At 47.9% G+C, this 11,776-nt stretch overlaps 1 protein-coding gene across 1 annotated transcript in view; it reads right to left on the reverse strand.

Moving 5' to 3' along the window:
* The window catches only part of Slit3 (slit guidance ligand 3), a 590,749-nt gene extending 580,419 nt beyond the window's left edge, over positions 1–10,330 (reverse strand). Inside the window, exon 1 of the mRNA XM_003473328.5 lies at positions 9,698–10,330. Within this exon, the coding sequence (XP_003473376.2) occupies positions 9,698–10,326 (629 nt within the window). The 5' untranslated portion in view covers positions 10,327–10,330. The remainder of the gene's footprint in view (positions 1–9,697) is intronic.
* Between the last annotated feature and the right edge of the window lie 1,446 nt (positions 10,331–11,776).

Below are 11,776 nucleotides of genomic sequence, written 5' to 3' on the forward strand. Positions count from 1 at the left end.
ATCTGCTCGTGCTCATGTACTGCTTGGGGTGAAGGCAGTGTAGAAGTATGTCTAAGCACTTCACTATTAACAGAGTCTAGCCCTAGAGTTCCCTTATATACTATCCTAGACATAATCAAAGACTTCCAGTGGCCATGAAGATGAAGTCTGGGATTGCTTCCCGGATAGAGTCATGAGTCTCCAATGAAGATCCAAACCCAGAAATTCCAGAAATTCTATCTCAGGATTTATAGCTTTTGTGACAACAGTCTAAATTTGATATCAAGGCCATGGAGAGCTACATGGAGGGGAGGACAGACAAGAAAATAGACTATAAGGGTTAAGACAAGAAGCAGAAGCAGTTCAGGCTCAGAGAGAGATGTACAGGATTTGCAATTGCATAGTCAAGCCATAGACTTCAGATTAGCAGAAGACAAAGGATTCTCTGTCATGCCACCAAAGCTGAATTATGGTACAGAGTTATTCTAGAGGACCAGGAGAAAGAATGAGCATAAGAGGTAACACACAGGGTCTTCATAGGCAGAAAAACAAAAGCCAAAACAAAAACTTCAATAGGGAGACAAGGTGGGTGGTTAAACATGCTAGCCAACTTTCACAAACCACAATACGTATTACTGCCAAAGTACAGAATGAATCAGGGGTCAGGATCCCAGTCTGGTATTTCGGACAGGCGAACAGGAGCCTGCGCCCACACAAGCAGAGATAGGTTGTGATAAGTGAAGTTATAGTCTGTTCCAGTCAGGATGTATCTTCTGTATATCCTGCTCTAATAGAAACTGATGCCAGGGAGAGAGAAGTCCAGTGATCATGACTAAGAGAAATTGTTGGGAGCCGCGGCCGAGCCCGGTCGCCTTACTTGGCGGACGTGAGGCCTGTAGGAAAGAGCAAAGCCTGAGCTAGATTACCCCTCCCATCGAGTGTGCTAAGATGGCGCTTATCTCCTGCTTCCTGCTTGGTAAACAACCCGCCCTGTAAGATCTCCTGCTTCCTGCTTGGTAAACAACCCGCCCTGTAAGATCTCCTGCTTCCTGCTTGGTAAACAACCCGCCCTGTAAGATCTCCTGCTTCACAACCCGCCCTGTAAGATAGTCTGCCTAGCAACAACTGATGTTAGCCAATCAGCCCGCATCGCGCGCTTTGAACTGATTGGCCACTGTAACCCTATAAAAGTGAGTGCCTCTCCCGCCACGAAAAAAAGAAGCAGAAGAAGCACGCAAGGAGCCGCGGAGAGCGGACCGGTAGAGGCTTCGGGACAGACTGTAGGGAGAAGCACGCAAGGAGCCGCGGAGAGCGGACCGGTAGAGGCTTCGGGACAGACTGTAGGGAGAAGCACGCAAGGAGCCGCGGGGAGCGGACCAACAGAGGCTTCGGCCGGGAGGATTCCCGGGGCAGGCTGTACGGAGAAGGAGAATAAAGAAAAGGTTGTCCACTGCCAGACTTTGTTGTGTGTCCTTCCTGCCGGCCGGGAGTGACACCGACAAGAAATAAGTGGTACATTTAATGAGAAACACAGACAATCTGTGAAACTTTGAGTAGCTATTTGAGGGGAGAAATACTACTTAACAGGTCCATCATCAGAACTGTTCTCAGAGAATTTATCCCGTTGCTTTGGTTTGGATATGGCTTGACCATGTTCCCTTTATAAAGATTCACATGTTAGAACCTTTGGCCCAGTGTGGCAGTATTGGGAGGCAAAAGAACCTAGAGGAGGTGAGCCTTGATGCAAGATAATTAGGTCACCTGGGGGGACTTTTCTCAGAAGGGATTAATGTAGCTTTCACGGAACCTTCTCACAAGGGTGAATTGTTATAAAGGACAAGATGGACCCCTCCGTACTTACTGGTTTCCTTTCTCACAGTGTGATCTTTCCCTGGCACACAAGTTCGTACTGTGTTGTCATCCACCATGATGTGACACAGCCAAATGGGGCCCTCTCCATAACCAGCAGCATGACTGTCACCCTCCAAAAGTATACATGAACCAACTTTTGTTGTGTGTATACTATCATCTTCGAATACTTATTATAGTGACAGATAACAGACTAATACATTCCTTAAAACAATAATAATAACAATGTACTTTCTTCCCCACTTACTGGGTCTTCATGTATTGGTATATGCCATGGTGATATGCATTCCTAAGACATGAGCTAATAGATTCTCTTCTAAACATCCCTATTAGATGCACACTTCCTAAAGTTCAGCTCCTAACATTTTAAATTGGCCTCAGGCCCATCTGATCATAAACTTCTATGAAATATAGTCCCTTCCCATTTCTACCTATCAGAACCTTATTCACCTTTCAAGCTCTGGTTCAGATGTCATCTGCTTCCCCAAACTGGACAGGATGGCTCTTCTCCTCCAGGTGTCCATATCGCATCATGAACATTCCTCTCATGATGTCGTGCATCAAACTGTTGCTTAGTTAGAGCAAGGCCAATCGCAAAGAGGGCTCAAAGTTAGCTACTATTCTGGAGTTGATTATTATTATTTACAGAGGTATGGGGGCCTGTGAAGCTTCAGTTTTCTATGATTTATCTTCCATCGTATTTGCTCCAAAAACTTTTTATGTAAATGTGCTCCATGCCAGTGGGTAGCCAGGAAGTTAAAGAAGATCACTGTTTAAACAAGCTGAAACTAGGGTATGGAGATGGAGTCTATTGGTAGAGTAATTGTTCACTGGGTTCAATCTCCAGGAGTGGGGGAAAGCTGAAGCTGAAGCTCTCTGAAATGATTCTTCCAACTAAAATATTTGCCAGAAGAAATTCATTCATTCATTCATTCATATTCTCTCTCTCTCTCTCTCTCTCTCACACACACACACACACACACACACACACACCTGTATTTATACCTACAGCTTACATTCCATGCTGGTAAGGCTGCTGGTACCAGCCTAAAATAGGCCAAGAATGAAACTGACATTATAACAGAAAGTTCTATGAGAAGCCAAGAGTTTAGAGAAAATTCAGCATGATAAAGAATAAAACATTAACTGGAAATTATTCCAGGGAAAATATGAACAGTAGAACCTCAAAGAAAGAAGATGAAGATCTCAACAGTTTTATTCATTTCAGCCAGAGAGAACAGGACAAGATATTTATATAATCCTACACCCCAGACCATAGGAAGGCTTTGAAAAAAAGGACTATGCTGATTATAGAGACAACTTGGATAAAAATCCATAGGGCAAGTTCACTGAAATTACAGAGGAAATAAAGCGTGGGAGATAGAGAAAGGAGTGGTTAATTTGTTAGAGGAGGAAATCAAAACAGAAAATGTTCCTGAAAAGCTGATGAAATAAAATAACTCACCAAAATTTACTTAGCATGAATGAAAAACGTTGCACTTAGACTTCAGAAAGTCAACTAACTATGCAAGTCTAGGATGGGGGTACTCAATAAACATAGCAGCAGGGAAGGCTGGAGGGCTCCTGGCAGGAAAGAAAAAAGCCAGATCAAATGAGCCAGGCCAAGGCCACAGCTGTCAGAAGTGAAAAGGTCACTTCAGGATACACTAATAGAAATCAAATGAGGTAGTAGGGTGTGGAAGATCACTTCCTAAGTAATACATGTTGAATATCCCTAACCTGAAAATAAAAAATCTAGAATGCTCCAAAATCTGAAATTTTTTGAGCACAGACATGATAACCACAGTGGAAAATCCCACACCATGAACTCTTGATGAAACCTTGTTTCATGTGCAAAGATAGTACATAAAATTATTTTAGGCTGTGTGTGCAAGGTGTATGTGAAACAAAATGGATTCTGCGTTTACAGTTGGGTCCCCTCTTCAAAATGTCTCATTATATAAATGTAAATATAACATTGGTCAGGTCTGCAGGGTGTCGAACAGAGAATTCCTAGTGCAGGCTTTCCACCCCACAGAGCAAGGCTGATCTGCATTGAAGGATGGAGCACAGTAGGTGAGGCAGAACCCTGGAAATCCACGCAGTGCACCATGGAAGAAGGGAGGAGGAGAGGCTTCCTCTGCATCCGTCTCACTTCCGGTCAGTGGTGGTACCTGGAAGTTCCTGGGAAAGCATCCTTCCTCTTTTGTTTTTCTTTCTTTTAAGCAATTCTAAAAAGGGTTAAAACCACCTTACCTAATGAGAGTGGAGCCTGTCTGTAAATACAGCTATTTCAAGTAAAAGTAGTGAGGGAGGCAGATCGGGGAGATCACTAAAAGGAGGTATTTGGGGGAAAGATACAAGAAATGAGCATTGAAAATAAGGGCCAAAATTCCCCCATGAAAATTCGCTCCCTCAAAATAAATAAATAAAATGCTTTTTTTTTTTTTTTTTCTTTTTTGGTACTGGGGATCGAACTCACGACCTCACGCTTGCCAGGCAGGCACTTATTCCACTGAGCTAAATCTCCAGCCCCACATTTCTTATTTAAATATATCTCAAGGCAGCACACCCATGGGAAATATATAAACCATTTTAACCATAATTCCCTTTTTTATAGAACAGGGGCAAACCTGAGTTTAGCTGCCAGAGCAGGACAGAGAGACAAGAGGAAGGAGGAAGGGACAGAGGAAGACAGTGCTGGCTATAGCTCATTTGTAGTTAAGGAACTTGCAGGGCTCAGGGGCAGAACAAAATTCAGAGTACATCAGTTAAACCACTTAGCTGGACAGCTGGACAGGGTCTGAGATGCACACATGGAAATACCAGCCTTGGTCACAATCACTAATCGTTTTGCGGGGACTCCTATGTGCTGGACACTGTTAAGTACTTACCATACATTTAATCCTCCCAAATAGGAATGCTTATTGTACATACCTTACAGCTGCATAAATTGTAGTCAGATAAACAGTCACAGCAATGATAATGAGTGAACACCGAGATAGGTGCCCTGCAGAGCGCATTACAAGACTGCCTTGGGCTACATTTATAGCATCCTCATACAATTCTCATCCTTACATTACAGGTGTGGAAATGAGGTACCACACAATGAAAGACACTGCAGTCTGGGGAAATGGAAGAATGCACCCAGGATGGAACAGCAAGGATGTAATGGAGGTGAATTAAAACCCAAAGCTGTCTCTTTAACTTGTGCCAAAATCTGATGCATAGAACTGTGAAACCCTGTGTTCCTCATACACATAGTCAAGAAAAGTGAGTCCACAGATCCAAACCCATGCTTTATTTTTACTTTAGGGTTGGAAGGCAACAGAAGTGGCAAAAGAAAAAAAAGCAGAAATAATAAAAATCCCAGATGATTGGCAAAAGCAAAACTCAATAATGATCCTACAAATACATATCAATTAATACAAGAAGAGAAGCAATCAAAAACCACCGAGAGCTCAGGATGATGCTGATGAGTTTCTGATTAGAAAGTCCTATGGTTTAAGTGTTCAGGATTGCTAGCTCTTTTCATGAGCATGTGCACAGTAGGAGTTTTGCAAGGTTGCTAAGCAACATCTGGCAACCAGACTGCAGAGTGGATCACTCACTAGGAGTCTTGGGCAATTCTTGTAAGGCAACAATTTCAGTTCATGGAAATACAACATTTTAGATAACCTTAATATCTCATGTAATAGATTACTGCTAAATAGCCCTTAGCCATCCATCAAAATGCAAATCTGTGATTGCTCAACTTTCCCTTGTGAAAATGGAAGAAACATTTGTACTTTTGAGGTTTATTAGTCTTTTACTGAACACATATTAGCTGAAAACTTACTAAATGTCAGATGCTATTTGGGGCACTGAGGAAGAGGGCCCTGACAGTCCACCAGTGGACTACAGCTAATACATGGAAAACCACTAAGATACTGCTGGAATCCTAATTTCAGGAAAATCAGGCTCAGAGAAGGACAGCGGTCTGTTCAGAGTTTCACAGCACCCTGAAGGCAGTACAGTCCACTGCTCATTAGGCAATCCAGAAAAGCACTGTCTTCCCTGAAGATCCCCCCATTCGCCAGCTTGCCCCTGGTCCTCTGAGCTGGCCCCGAGGCTTGGGAGTACCAGAATGCAGAGCCAGGCTGCTGAGCATCTTGGAAAGTCTCCCACTTGACCTTGGGACCTTTGTGGTCAAGGGAGAGAAAGCCTATGACACGGTGTCGGTTTTTATTGGACCCAACCACCGGCAAAGCTTGCCGTCATCTGGAGTGACGGAGAAAATTAAGTTACCACATTCTCACGTTTCAGCCTCTCGCCCGCTTTCCTTCACAAACAGGAAATGTTTATTTAAATACAGCAGTCTCCAGCATGTTCTGGAGCCAAGTGAAAAACCAAAGATGTCCACTCTTGCCCCTACTCCACTGTGCAGGCCACCACCTCGCCGCGGGTGTCTGCCTCCGGCATCGCAGGGAGAAGACGCCGCGTGAGGGTTCATTTTCATCTCCTGCCTCTTTTTCCAGGCTGAGACTGTGGTTGGAAAAGAATTACATCTGTGGGCTCCTTTTGTACTCAGAGGGTAAAGGCAACATCTGTTTACTCTGTGCTCCATGGTAAATGTTTTGTTTCAGGCACCAACATTCACTTCCTCTCCTCTCCAAGAGCCTCTATCATTGCTGCATGGATAACGAATGACACTGAACTCTCCTCTCTGTTTATTTAGCTTTCTTGTGGGTGTTGCCTCCTCCCTGAGGAGGGAAAAAGTCAGTAGTTTACAAAAGCCACAGAGCTTCTTTTTCTGGGTATGCTGAACTGACACCTTAGTAAAGAACTCAGAACACAGACCCCCAATGCTGATACCACATTCCAGGCCTGCAGCTAAATCCAAATGGGGACCACATTATCCCCACTCAAGCTGTCCTTCATGTCATATCATGAGGTTTCTGAAGTCAAAAGCACCTAGGAAAACAACCACACACACACAGATCCAAGCACGTACACAGCAAATACACATCTTCTTTCATAAAAGGCTGTTTTGTAGGCCGAGTAGCAGGAATACAGAATGGAGAAAATGCTTTTTCTTTGTTTCGAAACACAATTTCAACATCTGTGTTTGAAACACTGGGTTTTTAGAAGGTCCTGAGAATTCAATGGCTATGCTGATAAATTGGTGCCCATGTCAAAATGATCCCTCAGAAATTTAAAATACTCATCAAAGGAAGTTTCCTCCTTCCCGCTTTGATTACGTTCTTCAAGTTGAAGTGTTGTTTTCTCTCTGTATATGGAATGATTTTCTGTGCAGCTATTGGAAAGAAGTAGAGCCCGAGTAATATTTGTTGAATGTATGAAGGGAGGAATGAATGAGCAGTGCTTCCCTGAAGAAATCCTCAGCATAGCCCAGAAGTCCCTCAACAGTGTGCAGAACTGAAATGTTCAGGCTGAGTTCACTGAGAGTGGGTAAGGGGCAGTCAAGAACGTTGTTGAGATACCCTTAAATCCTTTGGTGAACCTGACCCATCTGACTCCTAAAGGCTGCCACCCACCCCCAGGAAGAAAGGAAGAAGACTAGAGGGGAGGCCACCCTTGGCATCCCATAGCCCCCATGTACCTAAACCAGTGTCACCAGTGACCAAATGAAGCCTGGTGGGATGCACATATTTCAAAAGCAGCTCCTACTCCTTGTCAGTGACCATGCTTGCAGCAGGTGGCCCTTGGGAATGTCCAGAAGTCCATTCTCCACCTAGTTTCCCCAGCTGTGGAGCAGATGGTCTGCCTTGAGCTGCCTGAGCCTTATGGCAAGGTGGCCAGGTGGCACGCTAGATATACGCCTTGCCTGTAGCTTTGGAAAACACGAAGTCTCCAGGAGAAGAGGGGCCCATTTTCCTGCATTTCCCAAAAATATGACTTGATTTCAAGATGAGCAAAGCGCAGTCTCAAGACCCAGCCACAAAGGGCATGTCAAAAGTGAGCTGAATGTTTATAGGGAACACCCAAAGCAGTGGGGACAGCGGCCTCTGCTAAGACCCAAGCCCAACAGGAACACTCCCAGAATGGTCTGTTTATAGATTGTGGCCCAAACTGGCCCTGGTTCTAAGGAGTCAGCAGAGTGGTAAGGGGTGTGGGTTTAGAAGTCAGGCAGGCTTGGATTCAAGCACTTAACCTTCAATACACAACAAGGTGGCTTAACTGTAACACAGAGTAATAAGCACTTATCCACGTAACTAATAAGGCTGGGTAGAAACTTAAGGAGATAACACATAGATTCAGACCAAGGCAGGAGAAACAGTTATTAAACATTAGCTATGCTATTATTTTACTAATTCATGCAGCCAGCCCTGGTGTAAGGAGCAGGGGCACTTTGTTTATAAGTATCTAAAAATACCACTAAAAGGGGGCTTTTCACTGAAATGGTCTAGCATAATGTCTGAATTGAGGCATGGAAATCTGGATGCCGCTCTTTTATCACCATCAGCTTGCAATGTTTCCTTGGGCCTGATTCTCTGTATGTGTTAAGGAAGACTGAGCTCTAATCTCTGCTGGGGGTGTGGCTCAACCCAAAAGAACAATCAATGGTTGCACTTGAAAACTTAAAAAAAAAAAAAAAAAAGTTTTGAGCCAAAAGAAAGTAGCAGGCGTATGGTAGGGATTTCTATGGAGCTGCTGCTCAGACAGACACAGAACATAGGTGGAAGAGGAGGTGAGGGGATTGGGAGATAACTAACAGGAACCAGCACTCTAGGGACCCTTCATCTCACCACTACTATCCTCCAGCCTGAGGTCAAAACGCAGAAGGGGAACCCACCCCCACAGGCCCGGGAAGGGGAAGAGAGGGCCCAAGCCTCCAAGGGTGCCTCTCAGCCTAGAGCAAACACTCCCTCACTCCTGCCTCCCCTGGGTTCCAGGAGGGCTCCTACCCCCTCCACCAGTTCGGCCTCCTTCCGCACCCTGCCCCCACCTGTGGGCTACAACAAGCCCACCCCAGAGCCCCGGTTTTGAATTTGGTCTGAGGATCAAAATGATAAATGTTTCCAAAACGTTGACATATGAAAAGTAAATATTTGGTTGCACAATTGGGGTTAAAATGAGGGTCAACCCACCCCTCTCTCCAAGAGCCTCTCCACTCTCTGCCAAGCCCAGGATCGGAGGCTGAGTGCGGTTTGTAAGATTATAGCGCTAGGTCTCATTTAAAGGGCTGTCAGCATTTCCATTCTCCAGCCCGTTTGGGGAGGCATTTATAACCGAGCCATAAAAAATTCACCCGGGCTGCAACTTGGCATCACCGAGGCTGCGCTCCAGGCGGGGCGGGTTTTGCAAGCACCCACTCCAAATTCGTCCGGTTCTCTCAGAAGTTAGACCTTCATACACACTTTCAACTTTCCTTGCAAGCGCAGCCAGAGCAGCTGGCCCATTTTGATCTCCAAGGCGGTCAAGTCTTAGGGCCCTCTCTCCCATCTCCCTGCCACACACTCCACGCCTGTCACCCTCACCTTCTAGCCACCCCCTCCCTTTGTGAGCGCAGACCTCTCACGCCCACCCCAAGACCTCCAGGGTTGGGGATCTCCCCTCCCCTCTCCATCAGCCAGCTTCTCCTAGGAAGCTGTCAGAGGGCCCTGCATCTGGAGTCCGCGCCCCCAAAGGCACTGCTCTTGGCTCACTACGGGGCTTGGAGACGTCTCTCTCCACACCTGCCCAAAGAACAACGCCCCAACTTAGAGAACGGGGGTCTGATTGGGGAGTGAGTGAGCACAGAGGTCGCATCCAGGGCCACGGAGAGGAGAGGAAGGATCCGGCGACCAAGGGCCCCTCGGAAGGACCCAGGTGGGTGGCCCGCGTGGGGCGAGCCGGGGGTACTCACAGGCGCTCGGCGTTGCGGGGGATGCCCCGGGGAACGGCTCGGAGGCCCAGCCCGTGGCAGTCCACGCTGGCGGCGGAGCAGGTACACTTGGTGGGGCAGGCGGCGGCTGGGGGCCCGCTCAGGACGCTCGCTAGCGTCAAGGCCAGCGCCAGGCGAGTGCGCACGGCGGCGCCGGCCGCTGTCCGCCCGGGGGCCATGGTGTGCAGGGCCCCGCGTCCGGAGGAGGCTGCCTCGGCGGGGCGAGGCGCGTGGAGCCCGGGAGACACGCGGGGAGCGCGGGCGGCCTGGGGAACGGGCGGCGGAGTTGGCGCGGAGGAGGGGCGAGCTCGGCGCTCAGGCGCACGGGGCGCGGGCGGAGCAGGGCGCGCCGGGCGGCGGCGGCGGAGGCAGCTGCTCCATCGGCGGGGCTGGAGCTGCCCCGCTGCGCATCGCTCAGAGTGCCCAGGTGCCGAGCGCCCCCTGGTCCCGCTGGCCCGCCGCCCGGGTTGCGGGCCGGGTTGGGGACCTGGGTCGAGGGCAGCGGGGCGCGCCGCCCGGGTAGGTCCGGCTTGGGGCTGGGCTCCGGAGCACAGCGGCGGCGCCTGGGGCAGGGGCGGCCGGGTGAGCTGGCCGGCGCTCGCTCTCTCCATTCACTGAGCAGGGCAGACACCCGAGACGTGGGGCCCACCCCTCCCGCCCCCCAAAAACGCCAGCTCAGCCTCCCATTGGCTGCGCCGCGCGTCATGTCGACTAAGTTGGGAACTTTGCTGGAGCTACCGAGAGCTAGGAGGGAGGAGGCAGTAAAGGAGCTAGAGGAAAGGAACCAGGGAAGGAAAGCGGTTCCCATCAGGGCCCCGGAAAAAAACACTGACTGTGGCTCTCTTTCAGGAGACAAGGATTGAAAAACTTTGTGACACTTTTATTTTTTAATTATTTTAACACTGGACTAGACAGTTCCAACAAGAACCCCCAAAAGTGTCTAAATAACCCTTATTTCAGCTCTAAGGAAGCCTAACTTCAGCGTTTTGATGCCCAGAAGCCTCGTCCCTGTCCGGTCTAGCAGTCGTGGCAATGACCAACAGCTGCTTCCTGGAACACTTGTTGACACCACTGCACTGAATTCACAGTCACACGCGTCACTAAAAGTTGTGCATGTCTTCAAGGTCACTGCTGGAAAATCCTACCTGGAGAAGGCTTGTCCTGTTTTGCGAAGACCCAGTGCCTCATATGCTGCTGAGAGTAATGACAGGACTTGGCCATGGATTGACAACGCCATGTCAAATCCCTCGAACATCTGCTTTGTGTCTGGTGACGCTGGGCGAATCTTGTCACCTCTGAGCCTTTGCTTCCTCAAAGCAAGGAAAGACAGCCCTTTCTGGACCCACTTCCCACAGTCGCTAGGAGCATCAAAGGAGGCAAAGTGTTCTGCCAGACATCCATCCCTGCTGCCCCCAACTTCCCTTCGTTCTCCAGTGTCGTGCCCATTGGCTCTAAATTGCCCAGGTCTGAGCTTTTCCAGATGCCTGTCGGGAGAGATGCATCAGAGGCTCCATAAATACTTGTAGGAATGTGTTTATTTGTTTGAAAGGAATTGCAGAAACTAGGGGAAGTATTGCCCAGAATTTCTTGAGATCTCACACCAGGAAAGTCTGAATGAGCCCTGTGCACATCCGTGTCTACACACGCATTCATGCCCACACCCACAGCCTACACACTTTCACACACACTCATGGACGCAGTCACAGTCACATGTGCATGTGCATGTTCACACGCCTACCCACCTGCACACACCTATGATCCTGAGCATACCTTTCTTTTCCTTTGCAGAGAATGCTAGTCTGATTCCTTCATCCTCATTTTCCTTCAGGAAACCTTTTATCTAACTACTTGACTACAACCTGGCACTATATGTAGAGGTGCAGATTTAATTTATTATATTTCTCAGGTTTTCAAAGTCTTCATTCCAGGCCCCTAAATGTGCAGACACACTTTCACACACATTCTCCTGCCCCAGCCCCTGCTTCCTCCTTAAACACCTTAGGTGTAGTTTACTGCTGTTATTTTGGGTACAGCTTTCTGCCCAGATGCTGTTGTCATCGC

The sequence above is a fragment of the Cavia porcellus genome, unplaced genomic scaffold (genome assembly GCF_034190915.1).
Source record: "Cavia porcellus strain 051 isolate PalLab524CR breed Dunkin Hartley unplaced genomic scaffold, mCavPor4.1 scaffold_19, whole genome shotgun sequence".
Taxonomy (NCBI): Eukaryota; Metazoa; Chordata; class Mammalia; order Rodentia; family Caviidae; genus Cavia; species Cavia porcellus.